This window comes from Heteronotia binoei, chromosome 4 (assembly GCF_032191835.1).
Source record: "Heteronotia binoei isolate CCM8104 ecotype False Entrance Well chromosome 4, APGP_CSIRO_Hbin_v1, whole genome shotgun sequence".
Classification (NCBI taxonomy): Eukaryota; Metazoa; Chordata; class Lepidosauria; order Squamata; family Gekkonidae; genus Heteronotia; species Heteronotia binoei.
Window position 1 is genome coordinate 63962667 of NC_083226.1, and position 22346 is coordinate 63985012.

General features: G+C 41.3%; 1 protein-coding gene across 2 annotated transcripts in view; it reads left to right on the forward strand.

Moving 5' to 3' along the window:
* The window catches only part of MAMDC2 (MAM domain containing 2), a 105671-nt gene that overhangs the window by 65866 nt on the left and 17459 nt on the right, over positions 1-22346 (forward strand). For both annotated transcript variants that reach the window (XM_060237446.1, XM_060237445.1), the window contains exons 7-9: positions 253-346; positions 2314-2460; positions 5304-5569. In XM_060237446.1, the coding sequence (XP_060093429.1) occupies positions 253-346; positions 2314-2460; positions 5304-5569 (507 nt within the window). The remainder of the gene's footprint in view (positions 1-252; positions 347-2313; positions 2461-5303; positions 5570-22346) is intronic.

Sequence of the window (22346 nt, forward strand, 5' to 3'; positions counted from 1 at the left end):
GTAATATGATACTTCTACTGAAAAAGGTGAAATGCTTTTCTTGATTTTAAAGTATAACTTCAAGCTTTTTTTCTACCTATGTACACTACTGGATATCAGTCTGAAGTGAGGTACATAATCAAGAGAGAACCAGTTCTGTGGTCTCTGATCTGTAATTTGCAATTCAAGCTGCATTTAAAGGTTTTCTGCATGTGCAATGAATAAACTACATGTATAGCAATAAAGTAACCATCTCCATGGTTTTGTTTCCAGGTTATTTTTGAAGTTGCTTTCAATAGTGCGAAAGGAGGATATATTGCCCTTGATGATGTTTCTTTCTCTCCTGTCTTTTGTAGCAACCAAACAGGTATATTTGTTCCAATTTTTCTTTGATGGGTTTCAAAATATAAACGGAATTTGAATGTGTGTTATTATTAATAGGCATCCTGTTCAGTATACCTCCTTATAATCCCTGGGCCAAAGCGACCAGAGACAGGGCCTTTTCGATCGCAGCTCCCTGTTGGTGGAATCAGCTCCCGGAAGAGGTGAGGGCCCTGCGGAACCTTGAACAGTTCCGCAGAGCCTGCAAAACAGCCCTCTTCCGGTTGGCATATAATTAATTGTTATTGGAATGCCTGAATATTCAAATCTCGAACAACAGATTATTGAATACTGGAATATTGAAGAATTGATTTAAGGAAAGGTAGCATAGTACATATTGAAGTGAGTTTTATGTGTTTTTATGCATTTATTGTATAATTATTAATGTATTTTAAACTGACTTTGTTAGCTTTTATGTTGTAAGCAGCCCTGAGCCCACCTCGGTGGGGTAGGGCGGGATATAAATCGAATAAAATAAATAAATAAAAATAAAATAAAATAAAATAAAAGTATGAGAATTTTGCTACATAGCAAGGATAGATTAATTAGCCCTAAGAATTAGGCATAAGAATATCAGTCAGCACTTCCTATAATAAACACATAATCAATGGCTGTAAGTAACCAATGTCATAGAATAGTAAAACACCAATAACAATTAAGTGAAAAGTGTTCTGTATAAAAGAAGTTTGTCATGTATCCAGGCTGTCATTTCCCCAGAATGCACTTTCCTGTGTGCACCTTCTTTTGGGAGCTGTAACTTGGACCCCGTAAATTCAGTCTTCATCTGACTTGGAGGGCAGGTATAAGAGAGTCAGCCAGAGATCCCCTATGAGTTTGGTGCCTCTAGCATGCTGGTGGGGGACATTCTGCCCAATCACAAACTTCATGAACTGAAACAGTTTGTTTGACCCCTTAAAGTTAGTGACAATTCATGTTTCATGAATTGGACATGCCATGAACTATGAACTGAATCAAATTTTTCCAGTTTATGCTTATGTCTATACATAGATACAGGGCTTTTTTGTAGCAGGAACTCCTTTGCATATTAGGCCATACACCTCTGATGTAGCCAATCCTCCTGGAGCTTACAGTAGGCCCTGTAATAAGAGCCCTGTAAACTCTTGGAGGATTGACTACATCAGGGGTGTGTGGCCTAATATGCAAAGGAGTTCCTGCTACAAAAAAGCCCTGTATATATACTATATTTGAAAAAATATAGATTTCTGTGTTTTTAGATTGAACAAAGTTATACTTACTTTCTCTTCCCACCTTGATCTGTGTTTTTATACTGGAAACTTTAATTATTGTATATTATCTGTATTTCACATGGAGTAGTAGTACACAAATTTAATGCCTTTAGATATTGTATCTTGAAGGTATTATTTGACAAATGTCGTTTGCTTTTATTAACCCCTTTTCCTTCTTTGTATTAAAAAGCAGGATCCATTTGTCATATAGTAGTGATACAGTGATGTGTGTTTTTGCCAGATATTCCAAGAACACATGATTCCAGTCTACCAAAGACTCAGTCATTGCAGCCCCCCCATGTGTGCATAGAGAAACATGCAAGCCATATAACAGACTGTTAGAGGAAATGGGAGGGTGTCAGTGTGCTCTGTTGCAGAAGTAACTTGAATCAAAGAAAGAGAGAGCTCTGGAAGGCACTCAGTGAAAAATGGAAAGGACGGCTGAATGGGATATAGGATATGGGAAGCATTGTCACACCTTCCACTAATGGCCCATTATATTGCTTGCTTATGTGCCTAAACTGGAGAAAACAGGAGAAAAATATTCTCTTCCGACACTGGATTGTCAACTTCTAGATACGAATAAGTACAAATTTAAAAAAACCCCAGAAATCCAGGCACTATTGTTTGACAAATAGTTATGTACAGGTGTGCTTTGCTAGCCATACAAATTCATTATGGTTATTTACTTTTTGTTGCCTTTCAGAAATTTCCTTTGCTCCCCCAGAAGCAAGCTGCACTTTTGAAGAGGATTTGTGCAATTTTTATCAGGATAACCAGGATGGCCCTGGCTGGAGCAGGGTAAAGGTAAAACCTAATGCATACAGGCCAGGAGACCATACTACTGGAATGGGTAAGTAAGAAAGTCTTCAGACTGGAAAAATAAGTTGGACATGCATATACATTTTCACTACAGGATGAAATATAAAACCCTGTATACCCTCTGATAAATACTATCTTCCCCAGTTTTCCTACCTCTAATGCCTTTGTATACTGTTTGTGTGACACAAAGGGCTTTTTTTTATTAGGAATGTACAGGAACACAGTTCTGGCTGGCTTGGCATCAGGGGTGTGTGGCCTAATATGCAAATAAATTCCTGCTGGGCTTTTTCTACAAAAAAAAAAAAAGCTCTGGTGGCGCATATTATCACTGAGACTGTGAGACATATCTGTAGAGACACTTATTCAATAGAAATGCTTTCCTTGGGTGGATGAAGTCTTCCTCAATGCAGAAGAGCTCCTTAATAATGTATGCCTCCTTCTACTGGAGGAAAGAGCTTTTGTGGCAGAATGGATCTGTGGTATCCAACCCATTTGCCATAATGCGTATGCTCATAATTTATTTTCATAGTGCATTTCTATCCTGACTTTCAGGAGTACTGTCATGGTGGTTTAATTAAAATAACAATTACGGATACCTCTTTTTCACTTTCCTGTCTAGATCAGTATCAGCTATTAGATGTTCACACAGATAATGAAAGAGAGTTTTAAATGGGATGTAAGCCTCTCATATAATTATAGTTCAGCTACTGGTCCAGTTTTAGTCTTTGAGGATAATAGACTTCTGTGGTACTAACAAATTTTGCTAAACTACTACCAAGTCCGGTTAGCAATAAATACAGAAAATTATATAGCAATATGATTTATTTATTTATTTATTTATTTATTTATTTATTTGAGATTTATATCCCGCCCTTCCCACGAATGGCTCAGGGCGGCTTCCAACAATTTAATCAAACATAAAATTTAAACAATATTAAGTATAAAACAATTAAATATTTAAACAGTTAAAACTTTAAAACAGAATATTTCAATTTCCTGTAAACAGATGGCTGGCCAGTTACATCAGTTGTCATCATAGCTAGGTGTAGGCTAGCCGGAAGAGGGTCGTCTTACAGGCCCTGCGGAACTGCGCCAAGTCCCTCAGGGCCCTCACCTCTTCCGGCAGCTGATTCCACCATACGGGGGCCATAACGGAGAAAGCCCTTTCTCTGGTGGCTTTCAGACGGGCTTCTTTTGGCCCGGGGATAGTGAGGAGATTTTGTGTTCCTGACCTCAGTGCTCTCTGGGGAACATGTGGGGAAAGACGGTCCTTCAGGTAGGCAGGTCCCAGGCCATATAGGGCTTTAAAGGTAATATGATGTCAAATGTGTTCCTATAGATCTATACTAACAAGTACAATGTAGATTTTCCCATATTTATAATTTGTAATGTTGTGCACAAAATACTGTAGTGTATAGTTCATTGTCCAACAGTGTGTTCCAGACAGACATTTTATGGGCAATCCATTAAAGATCTGGCAGGGGAGAGTAGGCTGTGTACCCTACCATCATTTCTGTATTGAGGGAGTGTTAGACTTAAAACTGATTCTGCCTGACAGAGTTCTGGAAAATAAGATTTTTGCTATAAAACTGAAATGTCTTAATTTGCAAACTGGAACTTGGCTATGTGTAATTTAAAAAATATTAATAACAGAAACCTTATTTAGGAGACTTTAATTTTAATAGAGCTTAACAAACACATATAATCTATAAGTGTTATAATTTTCACATTTGCAAGTGGAAATTTCTTGTAGCACCAAGATCTGTGAAATGGTTGAAAGTTTCCTAAAGTGAGTAGTGAGGAAGCCGGTCAGAGGCTTTACTTGGGAGGGCTACCATTTTAAATTTCTCCCTGGTCACCTTCCCTCAGTCAGACTCACAGAAATCCTGTCAGAACTAGTAATAATTGGCACCAGACGGTTTTAACGTTAGCAACCACAAAATATTTATTAGGTAACAAAAGGCAAGGAGAGGGATGAAATAATATTGATTATAACTGTTCAATATTAAAAGGGCAAATCAGTTGGCAGCTGGTTGGAAGAATAAAATAGTTACAGAGATTAGAGTCTAATCAGGCTGAGGTAAAATATAACACAACTTTGGCAGAAGATCTTTAAAATAAACAATAAACCAGACAAGTTTCAGAATCCCACTGGATTCTACTTCACACAGGCTGTGCCTTCTGGGTACTCAGAATGCTGTTTCTTCAGATGTTTCACCCTAATCATATAAATAGCAAACTTCAATCACTCTTCCACATACACATAGAGAACTCCTGACTAGTGTCAGTATTTTCCCTCCCAGACCCTTTCACACTAGCTATCTTCCAGGACTCACACCCCTCAATACCGATGCATCTCAGCCCCACAGCTAGTCCTCTGGTCTGAGTCTTGGGTACCTCTGCTGACCCCCAGAATCCAGTTCTCCCCTCAGTGTGTAATTGTGTGATCTAGTTTGTACTTGGAGATTGCCTGATGCGCTGGCAAAATCTCCCTCATAGAGTTTCAAATCGTTTGAAAACTCCCTTTTCCAAACAGAGTCCACTCAGCTCTGTCTGCCACAAGGAGCGCAGCCACTCTGGCTGCTCTCAGCCCCTCGTCCAGTTGGTTTTACAACTGCCCAGCCAAAGCCCACTGTCTTCATTCAGACTGGTGTTCTGAAGACTTCTCTCAGAGACCCTCTGGCTAAGACTGAAAATCCTGAGGTGATTTTCTGCTGAGCAAACCTCCAGAGGACTCTTATGTTGCTTGGGCAACATTCCAGCCAATCGCTGCAAGCCTGTTTCTCAGCTACTCAGGCTAAGGGCCTTAGTCTGTCACATTGTTCATATTGTAACAAATTATTTAAAATATTCTTAAATGACATTATTTTGCAGGTTACTACTTGCTGGCAAATACAAAGTTTACACTACAACCTGGGTATATTGGCCGTTTATACAGCCCCACCCTGCCAGGAAATTTTCAGTATTGTCTGCGATTTTATTATGCCTTATATGGCTTTTTCAAAATGAGAGACAGTCTGGCTGTTTATATCTTTGAAGAGAACCATGTAGTTCAAGAAAAAATCTGGTCTGTCTTGGAAACTGCCAAAGGAGTCTGGACTCAAGTCGAAATCACCTTCAAAAAACCCATGCCTTGCAAGGTAACTATCAATATTTCCTTTAGGGGTAATTTTTTTCCATTTTATCCAGAGTGAGTGATGATGGTTCAACAATAAAACCAGAAACTGAAAATTTTGAAAATAAATTTCCGGTAAGGATTTTATTACAGATGACAGCATGATCAAAAAATAAGCTATTTGTAATTACCTGCGTATTCTAACTTTTGCCCATCATGGAAGAGCCATCTTTTGTGGAAGTCCCATGTAGATATTGACCTGGCCCACATTTACTTAGATTCAAGCAAGGTGATTATACCACTGTGCACTAGCCTATATTAATTGTTAAATGGCTTGAGCAGTACAGAATTGTAAAAGAGACTGGCTTCCAATTAATCAAACCAAAGAGGGACTTCTGCTTGGATGGATATCATCAACCAAGCAGAGTATTGCAACCTTTTTTTAATATAAGAAAGAGGGTTACTTATGATTATCAGTATATGCAATTAAACTTGAATTTGCCCATTGCTAACCTTCTGTATAGAAGTGTGTGTGTTTTAAAGCCTTTTCTGCAACCTTTAGAAGATCGATCTGAAGATCGTAAGATCTTCTTATTTTTAGCCTCAAATAAGTGCAAAATCATTAACTCTGTACTGTGCTTCTAGGAGGACATGTTCCTTTTGTCCAAAGATTCTATTGCAATCCATTTGGATTTGTGATGTTATGTCAATAAAGGTTGTGTGATGTGATGTACACATGAAAGTGCATACCTTGAATAAAACTTGGTTGGTCTGGACTGTAATTTTATTCTGTTGCTTCAGACCAATGTTGCTATCTACCTGGATCTAAAAACTTTCACAATATTTCATAAAAATAAGAATGTAATCATATTAATGTTTCTACTAGTTGGTACCTTCAGGTGGAATGGCTAGCTGTTTAAAAGCGGGGGTGGGGCGAGGCGGAGAATAATACTCTTGGTAGAATTCTCTTTAGCAGTTTCAGAAGAAAAACTGAGCATTTTTAAGTTTAAAAATGGTGTCTCAAAACAAAAGAACCCACCAATGAACAAATGGCTATGCTGTGTTTGGTTACTTGAAGAAATGGGAAGTGTGGCTGCAATTTGATACTGCAGAAGTGTTTGTTTTTGGCAACCTGCATGGGATGACTGTGTGTTCCTAGTTATGAACTTCGACCGTCTGAAACCCAATTGGCTGTTACATATAAGAAGGTAGTTTCAAAATTCACTTGTAAATTGCAAACATATACTACTCAGAATCCTCTTCAGGTCTCTTAAATGAGATTTACTCCCAAGAAAGTGCACTTAATTGTTACTAGCAGTTAAGAAATTATTGTTCCTGTGGAGCTTTCATGTTTGTACTATAATGAAGAGCATTCAGAGTTTATTATTTTCATGGAAAAGTAAATGAAAAAGTTAAGACAAATTAAATGTTCACATTGGAAATGGGGAGAAACTACTAATAATGTGCTCTGAATAAGATTAAAATACCCAAGAATTTCCCCATGCTTAAAGAAAACTCATATGTATTATGCTCATGTAGGAAAAGACCCAACTGGATTGTGCCTAACACTTGTCTGATCAGACCTGTGATTGATTTTCTGGTTGTCTGTGGAAATAGGAAACAGTCCATGGAACCAAATTGTCTCTTGGCCATCCCTTAATGTCAAACAGTTATAAAATCAGATCTTTTACTCTCATTGGCCTCTTTGTTGGCCATTGCTTTTACTTACCCCAGTTGTAGAACTTTTGCTGTTTGAAGCAATTAATATAACACTTCACGACCACATTTTGCTCTATGTTCCTTCTCATAGTACAGTATACATTATACTGTATACTGTAAATAAACCTACATTTTGTAGAACAAAGCAGTAGACAAGAACACCTTTAAGACCAACTAAGTTTTATTCAGAATGTAAGCTTTTGTATGCTCTTAAGCAGACTTCATCAGACAAATGGGAATGGAAGCAGCAATTTGTAATATAAGTGGGCAGTGTGTAATCATGGGAATGTTTTTAGCAGATTAAAAGAATCACAAATAGGGATCTGTGTTTGTTAGTGTTAGGACAAAACGGCTGAAAAAACACTAGAGCAGGGGTCCTCAACCTACGGCCCGCGGGCCAGATGCGGCCCACTGAGGACGTTTATGCGGCCCGCCAGGTTATGGCAAAATCAGACCGGAAGTGACGTTCGACCTAAACTTGCGTTAGCAACGCACACTTCCGGCACTGGGCTGAGGCGGCGGAGACAGAGTGTGAGGTGATACCGAGGTGAGGTGAGTTCCCAGGCCAGGGTGTGTGGTGTGGGGAAGGGAGAGAGATACAGAAGACGGAGAACTGACGGCCCGCGGCTTTGTACAGTAACGGCAGTCCGGCCCTCCAACAGTCTGAGGGACAGTGAACTGGCCCCCTATTTAAAAAGGTTGAGGACCCTTGCACTAGAGGGTGATAAAAAGCAGACTGCTGTTGTAGGGGTGCCATAAATCTAGGTAATATTCTGGCTTTGTTAGTTTAAATAGAGGGAATGGTTGCTCAAGAGATTATAACATCCATATAGTTTGCCATAGGATGGGCTGGTATATGCAATAAGACAAACAGCCAATATCCCCCATTTGAGTATGTCAATAAAAAAAAAACAAATATTCTGATACTCTATTCTAAAAGAGAAATAATATAAATTAGCCCTTAGAAAAACAGGGTGCATTAAAGTATAGTGGAAGATGGGTTAGTATATGTAATGAGACAAACAGCCCACGTCCCTAATTTGAGCATGTCAACACACACACAAAAAATCATTATTCTGATACACTGTTCTAAGAGAGGAATATATTGGAACACTGGATGCACAACTATACTCAGTGAGAGTTGGTTTAGTATATGTAATGAGATAAAAAACCAATATCCCTGTTCAGTCCTGGGAAGGTGTTTGTTCCATGTTTTTAATGATAATTTGTAATTCAGCAATTTTTCTTTCCATTCTGTTCTTGAAGTTCCTTTGCAGTAAAACAGCTACTTTAAGGTCACCCATTGAATGCTCTGGAAGGTTTTGTATTTGGTTGTACACACTGCAGATGCACTATCAATACTGGGAGAGATGTAAAGCAGGCCAATGAAAGAACTCTGTTTTTCAAGATATGTAGGGTTTTTTTTAAGATCTGTTTGAATAAGCCCTCTGAAACAAATATTGGCAAGAGTTTTGTGTGCAGGAAACTTGCAAATGGGTCACAGACTCACAGGCATTAATGTGATCCTTAGAAAACACCATCTCAGGACACTGGATGGATAAGATTCAGCCAAATAAATCCAGATAGATTAATTTGTGGTTAGAAACGGCAAATTAATCTATCTGCATCTAGCACTTACACTATAATTTGCATTTAACAGTTGAATTGAAAACAAAGGCAACATCATTTTCTACTCTGACACACACAAAAAATACACAGTGTAAAAAACAACAAAATTCAGAACTGTCCTTATGTTCATTTGTCAGAGAACAAATGCAAGATGGGGGCATTAATATTACATTACTGAAACTTTAGAATATTTTATACTATGTGTTGCTCTGGGCAGGGCTTTTTTTGTAGAAAAAGCCCAGCAGGAACTCATTAGTATGCGAGGCCACACCTCTGACATCACCATCATTTGCATACTAGGCCACACTTCTGACATCACTGCCATTTGCAGACTAGGCCACACCTCTGACATCACCATTATTTGCATACTAGGCCACACCTCTGACATCACCATCATTTGCATACTAGGCCACACCTCTGACATCACCAAAAGTGTATAATGTCTTTTTTAAGGTGTGGTAACAATTCTGGTCATCACACCTCAAAAAAGATATTCTAGCATTGGAAAAAGTCCAGAAATATATAGCCACATATATATACAAAGCCATAAATATATAGCAATCCCAGGGGGAAAAATGAAATTCCAACACACTACTACAGAGCCAGCATAGTGTAGGAAAGAAAGAAAGAAAGAAAGAAAGAAAGAAAGAAAGAAAGAAAGAAAGAAAGAAAGAAAGAAAGAAAGAAAGAAAGAAAGAAAGAAAGAAAGAAAGAAAGAAAGAAAGAAAGAAGGAAGGAAGGAAAACAGACAGGAGAAAAGACTGAATGAATGAATGAAAGGGGGGAAAGAGTTGGAAAGAGAGAAGGAGAGAGAGAGACAGGGAGGGGGTACTGGGAAATAAGGCAAACAGGGAAAAACAAACATTGACAGAAAGAAAGAGTGAGGGAGTAGAAAATAAAGCAAATAGAGAAAAAGAAAGACTGACAGAAAGAAAAAAATGAATGCATGAAAGGGGGGAGAAAGAAAGAAAAGAAAGAACACTGCCAAAAAGAAAGAAATAATGAATGAATGAAAGGGACTGAAAGAAAAAATGAATGAAAGGGGGGGGGAGAGTTGGAAAGGAAGAAAGAACACTGCCAAAAAGAAAGAAATAATGAATGAATGAAAGGGATTGACAGAAAAAAATGAATGAGAGGGAGGAGAGAGTTGTAAAGAAAGAAAGAAAGACTGACAAAAAGAAAGAAATAATGAATGAAAGAAGGGAGGGAGGGGGAGACAGTTTGAAACAAATAGAGGAAAAAAGCAAGAAAGAGAAATGAAATAGGAAGAAAGGAAAAGGGAGGGAAGGAGTGAAAGAAAGGAGGGAAAAAAGCAAGAAAGAAATAGAAAATAAAGGAAAAAATAAAAGAGACTGAAAGAAAGGGGATGCAAGCAACTCACCTGTAAAAGTGCTGACTCCCACAAAGCTCCGGCTCTGCAGCTTGGCCTCTTAAGCTCTGCCGGCCAGCTGGACATCGGGCAGCATGACATTGGCAGTCCCCTGTGCAATGTCTCCCTGAACCCCGCTGGACACCCAGACGTTGGGAGGCCCCAGCGCAAGCACGGCAGGCCTCTCCGAGCCCTGCCAGATAGCGCAACACCGGGAGGTCCCTGCGCAAGCGCATCAGGCCTCCCTGAGCCCCGCCAGACACCCGGACGTTGGGAGTCCCCCGTGCAAGCGCGGCTGGCCTCCCTGAGCCCTGCCAGGCAGCAGGGGAAGTCAATGAGACCGAGCCGGAATGTTGCCTGGACCAGCCAGAATGGCGTTCCAGTGCATTCCAGCTCAAGAAAAGCCCTGGCTCTGGAGAATTTTATGGTGTTTAATCAGTCCTATTGCCTTTAGAAAGTAGAGATTAACAGGGGTTTAAATCTGATCAAGTAGTAAAAGATCTTGGTATGTACCAGGGTTTGGTCTGTATCAGTACCAGGCTGCTTCCACACAGGTTTTGCTTCAATTGGGCATCCAAACCAGAGTGTGAACATTTTGAGGGAGTATCCATATGATATCAGCTGCTTGTCTGTTTTCCATGTTTTCCCCTGATTTGTTCCAGTCTTTCCCAAATCTGATTTGGCATGGTCTTTTTTGAAAGATCACAGCCAAAGCATATTTTTATGCCTTATGGACAAGGATGTGCCAATTTTTGTAAGTCATGCTCACATTGATACCATTTTCTTTTCTCAGGAATGAAGAATGGCCATTTCCCCTGCCACTGGAGAACTTTTAAAGAAAACTGGTTAATTGACATATTGCTATACTGCAGGGCTTTTTTGAGCAGGAACACAGTTCTGACTGGCTTCATGTCAGGGGTGTGGCCTAATATGCAAATGAGTTCCTTTTTTTCCTACAAAAAAGCCCTGTTATAGTGTGATAACATTATAATGATCTATCTGCTATATCACTGAATTCCAGCATTTCATTTTTTTTTAAAGTCTTTAGCCCTTTCCTTTAGTAGATAATTCAGGTCCTCTGAATTCCTAGTTCATTTCTTAAAACTTTTATCCCCTTTTGTTGCAGAGTTGTAGGAGGAAAGGACTAAAGACTTAAAAACATCAGCAACAGAATCTTGGAATTCAGTGGTCTTATCAGGAGGAGACCACCAAGGAAATCCAAGGTTATTATACAGAGTCAGGCAATGGCAAACCAGTCCCTGTGGGTTTGCCATAATTCAGTTGTGACTTCTCACCACCATAGTAGATAGTTTATAATGCTGTAGCCATTTTTTTAAAAAAGCCTTCCATTGGAGCAGGGAAAGACAAACACAAGGAAAGTGCAGGGAAACCTGCCATTTGGTTGTTCCATTGAAAGCTACACGTGCAAGCAGCTGTGTGAAAGCATCCCTAGATCCTCCCGAAATGTATGTAGTTTTGTTAGGAAAACAACTTGTTCAAGTCATTATTCTAAAAAGAGTTTTTCTAAGGTTGTACTTCTTTACAATTGAGAAAGTTATCTTCCTCTGATCAGAACTTTGCTGTTAGTAGTGTTTCCAGGCTTTTTATTTGTTTAGTAACAATCTCTCTGTTCCTCATGTGTGTGTGTGTGTTTGTTAGAAAGAGAAAGAAAGGCTAGGAATAATTTATATTTGAGGGCAAGTAGTAGTTCTTTATTCACGGTCATCCGACCAGCTTAATACAAACAAAAACAAAATCATAAAAACAAACCCATCACCTCTTACACAAAATTCCTGACTCCTACTATTACACATATTGTTAAAACTCATAACCAAGATTTACACTCTCAATTTCCCTCCTTTCCAACTGAGCAGCATAACAGAAACGGGCAATCTTAGATGAAACATCAGAATGAGCGTCAGACAGGAGGAAGGCAATTTGCTCATCCTCCTGCCTGCCCGCCAAGGACCCAAGAATCGGAGAGATTCATCTTGCCCTCAAGTCATTGTAATTAGGGCAGTGCAAAACGATGTGGAGAGTTGTTTCAACCTCATTGCAATTGCAGGGGCACAATCTTTCCAGATATGGGTACCCAGTGTAACGTCCCAAAAGCACCGAAGAGAAAAGTGCATTGAGTCGTGCTTTTGAGAAAGCTATCCGATATTTTGGGATAGTGATGTTGAAAAGATACCTGGCTGGGGACAGTACTTCGGCTTGCTTCCCTAAGAAAATGTGTGCAGAAAGCCTAGCTCTAGCAGATCTCAGTTCAAGCTCCACCAACCTCAGGCGCAGAAGTTCTTTCACATCCCTCAATTCCATCATTACTAGGGACTCAGGGGAGAGATCACAGAGTCTAAAATGATCTAGACACCTTTTCTCCCAAGTTCCCACAAAAGAGTCGAAAAAAATCAGATGGGGAAGGCCACCTGGCTTTGAGAGAACCTTCAAGAAGTAACAAAGGGTGATTAACCACATAGACGTCTCGATGCTTGGGACGCCAGATTCCAACCTGATGGCAGTGTTTGGCACACAACTGGGAACAAACAGAAGCTTGCGCAGGAGTTTAGTTTGTACTATCTCCAATGGCTTGGTGGTTAAATAAGGGGCAATTCCAGCGCCATAGAGCAACTGGACCCTGGTCTTTGCAGTATGCAACCTTAATGCTGCAGGCAAGAATTTGGCCCCTTTGGAGTATAAAAACGGTAGATGGCATCAGCTGTTCTTTGCGCAGATTGTGCAACATAGTTCTTATGTGCCAAACGCTTACCCTGATAATGAAAAATCACCCCCAGGTATTTAATAATTTTTACTTGCTCAATGGGTTTACCATTTAGAAACCAGCAATGAGCCTTGAAACGTTTGGCAAAAACTAAAACCTTGGTTTTATCTAGATTAATTACCAACTTTTCCTGCAGACTGGTCTGGGTTAGATGACGAAGGGCCCTTCGCATACCAATCTGCGTCCTGGATAGTATAAGCACGTCGTCAGCATACGCAAGAACTGGAATATGCCAATCGGCGAGTTTGGGAGGTTTATATTAAATGATTAAATTATAAATCATTAAAGGAGGTTAGAAGTGAATTTATGTACAAATTGAAAAGCAAGGGGGCAAGCACACAACCCTGTCTGACACCCTTGTTCACTAAAATTGGTTGGGTTAAATGGCCTTGAGATGAGCATCTTATCCTGATGCCCGAGTTACTATAAAGGCTAACCATTAGCAACAACAGCCGTCTGTCAATAGACGAAGCTGCAAGCTTGTCCCGTAACCTGGATCTGGGTATCAGATCAAAGGCAGCCTTAAAGTCGACAAAGGCTGCAAAGAGTCTGGAGCCCTTTGTGGCCAAATATTTATCAACCAGAAATTGCAGCACCAAAGTCTGATCAAGGTGTGATCTTCCAGGGCAGAAGGCAGCCTGAACATCGGCAATAATGCCTTGAGAATCCATCCAGGCCATAAGTTTGTCCCTCAGATGTAAGGCATACAGTTTGCTAATAGCACTTAGCAAACTAATTGGCCTATAGGTCGAGGGGAGATCATGACCCCCTCTTTTGTAAATGGGCACAATAATCACCCAGCCCCAATCGGCTGGCATGTTTGCTGTCTCATCGATATATGAGAAAAGGGAAGCCAACGTTGGAGCCCACCAATACGATGCTCTTTGAGTAGGTCAGACCTAATGTAATCCCCCCCAGGGGCTTTCCGCTTTTCACCCTCCCTAAAAGGGAGTTCACTTCCTCGCAGGTGACAGGATCCCAGGATGGAATGTCCTCTGTTAGCAACTTCGCTCGTAGGGTGGGGCAAGAGGGCTCTTCAGAGGCATATATCCTCTGAAAGTGTTCCACCCACTCTGCAGCAGTAATATGATTTGAAGCTCCTGAGGGGAAAACTTTCAATAGTGGGTTAATTGTATGCCAAAAAAGCGATGAATTGTTTGATTTTGCTGCATTAATCAGGGCCTCCCAGTTTCTCTTAATAAAAGTTTCTTTCTTATGTTGGGTGAGTTCCTTGAATTGTTTTTTTAGGACTTTTAACTGCATATAGTGAGCCGTCAATTGAGATTCCCTTGCCAGAATCAGGCCAGCTGTAACCTGCCTCTTTAAGGACCTGCATTCTGAATCGTACCACTCGTAAGATCGTCTTTTCAGAACTGTGTTATTATGTGTATAATAGGAGAGGGTAGGTTTTAGGGCAGCAGTTATATCATTATAATGCGAAACAATGTCACCCTATTTGAGGGCAACTGGTATCCCTGTTGTGAAAAGATTTCATGCTTCAGAGTTGACCAAAGTAAAAAATAGATCTGTAAGATTAAGATGTTGTCAATCTACTAATATGCTGGGGAATTGCTAAATGCACCATTAGTTTATTCACTTTTCTGTTCAGGTAGTTTAATTTGTGATTTATACCCCGCCCTATCCTGCAAGGCGGGTTCAGGGCAGATTACAGTATTAAAACATTGCAATAACAATAATAAAACACATCCAATTAAACACAACAAATTGAAAATATCTCATAAACATAATACATAAAATAGAGAGTCATAACTTCAACAATAGTCCAGCCAAAGGCCATAGTTCAGCAGTTAGTAAAACTTCAGTTTCTACTGCTGCAATGTGTAACCGACTGAATATTGATATGGTAACAATGGCCTGCAGCTTTAGCTTTCCCTTGGGGCTTCTTTTTCCCTTTCCTATTTCATTGCCGGTATAGCTTGAAAAATTCTTTGGTCAAAAGAGTGTATGCATAATTTTCCCACTTGTTATAATTTTCTGAAATATCAAACAATGTAATTAAATTTTCTAGCCTATCTATAGGTGTTTTCTAACTTGGTGTCCTGCTATACATCCTTCTTGTACTGTACTTCAGTTTTTGTGCAGGCACTTCAGTATTCACAGTCTCTCTCTCTCGGCTTGGCTTCGCGAACGAAGATTTAAGAAGGGTGCAATAGTCCACGTTTGCTGCAGGCTCGCTGGTGGCTGACAAGACCAATGTGGGACAGGCAGGTCCGGCCACAGCGGCTGCAGGGAAAGGTCTGATTTAGGGTTGGTGCTGTAGCAGTGCGATTCTTCCTCAATCTCCTTTTGTCCTCAAGACCAGCTATGCGTGCGTTCTCAAAGGAAGAGACAGCCTGGTGGATGGTGTGCCTCCATGCTTTGCGATCTGAGGCTAGGTCAGACCACTGGTGATGGTTGATGTGACAGGTGCTAAGGGATTTCTTCAAGGAGTCCTTGTACCTCTTCTTTGGTGCCCCTCTATTTCGATGGCCGGTGGAGAGTTCGCCATACAGGGCAATCTTGGGAAGGCGGTGGTTTTCCATCCTTGAAATATGCCCTGCCCAGCGCAGCTGCGTCTTCAACAGCAGTGCCTCGATGCTGGTAACCTCTGCCCACTTGAGGACTTCAGTGTTGGTCACAAAGTCACTCCAGTGGATGTTGAGGATGGTGCGGAGGCAGCGCTGATGAAAGCGCTCAAGGAGTCGCAGGTGATGACGGTATAAAACCCACGATTCGGAGCCATAGATGAGGGTTGTCATCACAACCGCTTTGTAAACATTGATCTTTGTGCCTTTTTTCAGATGCTTGTTGCTCCACACTCTTTTGTGCAGTCGGCCAAATGCACGGTTTGCCTTTGCCAGCCTGTTGTCAATCTCCTTGTCGATCTTGGCATCTGAGGAAATGATGCACCCCAGGTAGCTGAACTGCTGGACTGTCTTCAGAACTGATTCACCCACAGTGATGCAGGGAGGGTGATAATCTTCCTGGGGTGCAGGCTGGTGGAGAACTTCTGTCTTCTTCAGACTAACTTCTAGGCCGAATAGCTTGGCAGCCTCTGCAAAGCAGGACGTCATATGCTGCAGAGCTGATACCGAGTGGGAGACGAGTGCAGCATCATTTATTATTTATTTATTTATTTATATTGGGATTTATACCCCGCCCTTCGCACCGAAGTGTCTCAGCAAACAGTAGCTCTCGGATGAGTTTTTCCATTGTCTTGGAGTGTGCCTTTAGTCGCCTCAGGTTGAACAGGCTGCCATCGGTGCGATAGCGGATGTAGACACCATCGTCCTCATCTAGATCTACTGCGGCTCTTTGAAGCATCATGCTAAAGAAGATCGTAAAGAGAGTTGGCGCGAGAACGCAGCCTTGCTTTACACCTGTGCCTATTGGGAAGGGCTCCGAGAGGTCGTTGCAGTGTCTGACTTGGCCTCGCTGGTCTTCGTGTAGCTGGATGATCATGCTGAGGAACCTTGGGGGACATCCTAAACGTTCCAAGATTTGCCACAGGCCTTTCCTGCTAACGGTATCGAAAGCTTTGGTAAGGTCGACAAAAGTCACATACAGAGCCTTGTTCTGTTCCCTGCATTTCTCTTGGAGCTGCCTGAGAACAAATACCATGTCGGTGGTGCTCCTGTTAGCTCTGAAGCCGCACTGGCTCTCTGGGAGGAGTTCTTCTGCAATGGTGGGCACCAGTCTGTTCAGGAGTATTCTGGCAAGGATTTTGCCTGCGATGGAGAGCAGGGTTATCCCCCGGTAGTTGGAGCAGTCTGACTTTTCCCCTTTGTTCTTGTATAGGGTGATGATGATTGCATCGCGAAAGTCCTGTGGTAATTTGCCTTGTTCCCAGCAGGTGACAAGTACTTTGTGAAGTGAGCTATGTAGTACTGTGCCCCCATGCTTCCAGATCTCTGGTGGAATTCCATCAACTCCCGCTGCCTTGCCACTTTTCAGTTGCTTGATGGCTTTAACAGTCTCTTCTAGGGTGGGGATCTCATCCAACTCTGTTTTCACCGGTTGAAGTGGGGTGAGGTGGATTGCTGAATCTTGAACTACGCGGTTGGCACTGAAGAGAACCTGAAAATACTCCGACCACCGGTTCAGTATGGATGCCTTGTCTGTGAGGAGCACTTGGCCGTCTGCACTATGCAAGGGACTCTGAGCCTGATATGATGGACCATATACTGCCTTCAGGGCTTCGTAGAACCCTCTTAAATCACCAGTGTCTGCACACAGCTGGGTTCTTTCTGCAAGCTTGGTCCACCACTCGTTCTGAATGTCTCGAAGCTTGCGCTGGAGGTTGCTACATGCAGCGCAAAAGGTTGCTTTTTTCCCAGGACAGGAGGGCTGAGCAAGATGTGCTTGGTAGGCAGATCTCTTTTTTGCCAGTAATTCTTGGATCTCTTGATTGTTCTCATCAAACCAGTCCTTGTTCTTCCTTGTGGAGAACCCGAGGACTTCTTCAGAGATCTGCAGGACGGTAGTTTTTAGGTGTTCCCAGAGTGCTTCTGGAGAAGGGTCTGTGGGGCAACTGGGGTCCTCAATTGTTGACTGGAGTTTTGCCTGGAAGGCAGCTTTAACTTCGGCTGACTGGAGGCTGCCAACCTGAAACTTCCTCCGGTGAAATGGTGAAAACATTTTCAGGTGGAAGTGCATATAAATCCAATATCTTCATCTTCATCTTCTTCTTCAAAGCAGGTGGTCAAATAATTGTTCTGCGTGTGGAAAGCTTCTAAATTAATGTTATACATTATTGGTGCAGCTGTGCTTTTGTGGAGACTTGGCCCTGTGACTGTGACGTATCACATGGTAAGCTGTGTGCAGGTGTTACAGATACACTCCTTTGGGGAAGTCAAAACATCAGAACTGTCTGTCATTAACAAGTGGTAAACTTAAAGGGCCAACCTTCCTTTTCATAAAGAAACATTCATTAAAATTTAGCTGCTAGAGTTGCCAACCTCTAGGTGGTAAGTAGAGATCTCTTGGGATTACAGCTGATCTCCAGGTGACAGAGGTCAGTTCACCTGGAGAAAATGGCTGCTTTGGAAGGTGGACTCTATGGCAGTATATCATGTTGAAGTCCTTCCCCTCTTCAAGCCCTATCCTTCTCAGACTCCACCCCCAAAATCTCCAGGTATTTCCCAACCCAGAGCTGGCAACCCTAATAGCAGATGTAGTCTGAGTCATAAATACTGGAAGTAGAGCCCTAAGAGATCTTCTAGGAATGGCATGCCCAGTGTTTCCAATCTGCAACTGAACCCACTCCCCTGGTTTTGCTGAAAATATGTCAAGATAATTGTAGGCAACATAATGCGGTACTATGCTGAGGGCTTGCCATATTTTACACTGAAATTGGCCCATGGCTATTCTAGACAGGAGCATCTCCTTTATGATGAATATCAATGAATCTTTGCACCAAGACAAACTTATCAAGATCCAGGCAGACATTCTCATTCTCATTCTTTTAAGGAGTTGCACTTATTTATGCAGACTCCTGCACACAATATTTGTCCTTCTCTAGACTGAAGGTGTTCCAGTTTCCTCATCTCTTTGGCAGGCAAATGCAGAGCAGATCATCCTAGAGTATATCGATTCACACTGCAACTGTGGAGAAGCTGCCAATTTACACTCCGCACTTTTACAAATTGTAACCCACACTTCCTAATAATTTAAAGTAACTTCCTTGGTGCAAGAACCTCATCTTGGCAGAAGTGGAAACTTTGCTGCTAAATTATTATTTTATTTATGCTGCATGCATATGTTCCTTTTCTGTTTCATATGAATGTGGGGCATCCTGCTGTGCCCAGTGAATTTGATGGGTCAATAGAGATAGAACTGAAAGCTACCACTGATTTTGCATTCTGTGCAGGCTTGTTTTAATTGTTCTGATGAAATGTGATATTGTTCAGCTATCATATTAAATTAACTGCAAGGGCTATTAAATTATCATAGGGTGCAAATCCAACATTTTTTTGGTTAAGAGATTGTTCACTGGAGATTCCTTCTACAAGAGTTGCTAGAAGAATCTTCTTTTTGTCAAGTCTTCCACTTAATGTTTTTTTTTGTCATAGTGTCTACATAGTTTTGAAGGAGGGAAAAACCTGATGCTAGATCTAATGAATCTGAAAGATAAGCATACAACAAGAGGGTCAGCTGAAATTATGCATGTTGACAATGCCATCTGCAAATGATCTTAATCAGCTGAAATCACAAACAGGACTATGTAGAGGGAGTTAACACATTTCAGCAGTCTCTTATATTTTGTAGCTTGTTTATAATGTAAAGGAATTTCAACTCCATCCCTTATCAAAGGGTATAGATGTTTCAGACACAGTCCAGGTGAGGAGCGGGGGATCACATCTATGAATTTTTTCTGCTGCTTCTCTCAAAAAAGCTACACACCTTGGACATAAAACAGCAAAGGAGCAAACCACCTAAAACAGTGTGTTAGTTGCAGAACACTTATTCAGTGATGCTATTAGTACTTCTACAAAGAAACAGCTCTCCGATTTAAAAAATTGCACTAAATGATATTTTGTTAATGCAAATATGCAATTTGTACTGTTGCCTCTCAGTAGTATTTCTGCATGTAAAAACAAAACACAACTGTGTTAATGCACACATAGAAGCAATTTCCAGTTTTTTCTTCAGCTATTTGTGTAGTGTTCTGGGAAAAATAGTAGAAACTGTTCCATGCAGTGGCTGTGCCCACAGAGCAAGCTGTTCATTGTTCCACACACAGACTGAGAATTTTATTTAATTTATTTAAATATTTATATCCCAGTCTTCTCCCGAAGGGCCCAAAGCAGCTGACAACAAAAAGAAAAAGGACAATATAACATACACTAACGATACAAAAAAACCCAATAAGCTTTGGACTGACCAGGATTCACTAGCGGCTCATCCAGCGGCAGTTGTTACAGAACATAAATAAGGAGCCAAAGGACCAAGAAGCTGCGACTGTAACCCTGTCTAAGCTTTGTAATACCTGCAAGGTGACAGACTTCGCCCAGATGGATCTTGGCTGAAAATTGGAAAAATCATGGGAATGTTTCATGCAAAGATGGCCATGATAAAGGACAAGAACGGTAGAGACCTAACAGAAGCAGAAGAGATTAGGAAGAGGTGGCAAGAATACACAGAAGAATTACACAAGAAGGATCTCAATGTCCTTAACAACCATGATGGTGAAATTGCTGATCTTGAGCCAGACATCCTGGAGCGTAAGTCAAATGCCTTAGAAAATATTATTAACAACAAAATGAGTGGAGATGTTGGTATCACAGCTGAGCTATTCAAAGTTCTAAAAGACGATGCTGTTAAGGTGATGAACTTATTATGTCAGCAAATATGGAAAATGAAACAGTGGCCACAGGATTGGAAAAGGTCGGTTTATATTCCAATCCCAAAGAAGTGTAATGCCAAGGAATGTTCAAACTATCGCACCATTGCACTCATTTCACATGCCAGCAAGGTCATGTTAACGATCCAGAAGCTATGCTTCAGCAATATGTAGATCAGGAACTACCAGAAGTTCAAGCTGGGTAGAGGAACTAGAGATCAAATTGCCAACATTCACTGGATTATGGAGAAGGCACGGGACTACCAGAAAAATGTCTATTTCTGCTTCATTGATTACATAAAGCATTTAATTGTGTGTATCACAACAAACTGTGGCAAGTCCTTAAACAGATTGGAGTACCAGCCCACCTCACGTGTCTCCTGAGAAACCTGTATAAGGGTCAAGAAGCAGCTGTCCGAACGGGATATGGAACAACTGATTGGTTTAGAATAGTAAAAGGAATGCAGGCCTGGATGAAGCACAAACTGGAATTAAGATTGCCGGGGAAAACATCATCAATCTCAGATATGCAGATGACACTACTCTAATGGCAGAAAGTGAAGAGGACCTAAAGAACCTCTTGTTGAGGCTGAAAGAGGAGAGTGCAAAAGTAGGCTTGAAACTCAACAAAAAACCCCCTAAGATCATGGCATCTGGCCCCATCACACTTTGGGAAATAGAAGGGGAAGGCATGGAAGTAGTGACAGACTTCACATTCCTGGGATCCAAGTTCACTGCAGATAGTGGCCGTAGCCATGAAATTAAAGACGTTTGCTCCTTGGGAGGACAGCTACCGCAAACCTAGGTAGTATAATAAAAAGTAGAGACATCACCCTGCCAAAGTCCATATAGTCAAAGCAATGGTATTCCCAGTAGTAATATATGGCTGTGAGAGTTGGACCATAAGGAAGAACACATAAGAACGAGCACAGAAGAATAGATGTTTTCAAGTTGTGGTGCTGGAGAAGAACCTTGAAAGTCCCTTGGACTGCAAGAAGATCAAATCATTCAGTCCTAAGGGAAATCAACCCTGACTGTTCCCTGGAAAGTCAGATGCTGAAGATGAAGCTCAAATACTTTGGCCACCAAATGAGAAGGGAGCACTCACTGGAGAAGACACTGATGCTGGGAAAGACAGAAGGCAAAAGAAGAAGGGCATGGCAAAAGATGAGATGGCTGGACAGTATTACTCATGTAACTAACATGAATTTGAGCGGACTTCGGAGGATGGTGGAAGACAGGAGGACCTGGCATGACTTGGTCCATGGGTCACAAAGAGTTGGACTCAAGTGTGCGACTGAACAACAACAACAACTTGCTCTCAGCAAAGTCTCTTTGTGGGGAACTACTTTTTCTATATAACTACAGCCTTTAGAGTCAGTAGAATGGAAAATATTTCCATTTGTATGGTGTACTGTTGTACAAAACTTGCTGTGTGGAAGACTTGCAGGGAGCAATTTAATATGACTTCCCTATCGCTGCATTTATGTGTATTTCAAGTCATGTACTAGGGCTTTTGTTGTGGAAAAAGCAGGAACTCAGTTTGCATATTAGGCCACACCCCATGATGCCTAGCATGTCAGAACTGCATTCCTGTGCTTTCCTGCTTTAAAAAAAAGCCCTGTCGTACTGAAAATAGATATATCTGAACATCTGATTTTAGAATCTTTGGGTGTCATAATTCAAAGTGCCAGTTCTTTTATGGCCCTAAATACAGCTTTGGACTGGGATACCTGAAGGACCATCTGGTACCCGTAACCCGAAGGACCAGTTTGGTGTAGTGAAGTGCTCAGACTCTTATCTGGGAGAACTGGATTTGATTCCCCACTCCTCATGCAACTGCTGGAATGACCTTGGGTCAGTCATAACTCTGTCAGAGCTGTTCTGCTCAAGAGCAGCTTCTGTCAGAGTCTCAGCCCCTCACAGGGTGTCTGTTGTGGGGAGGGGAAGGAGATTGTAAGCAT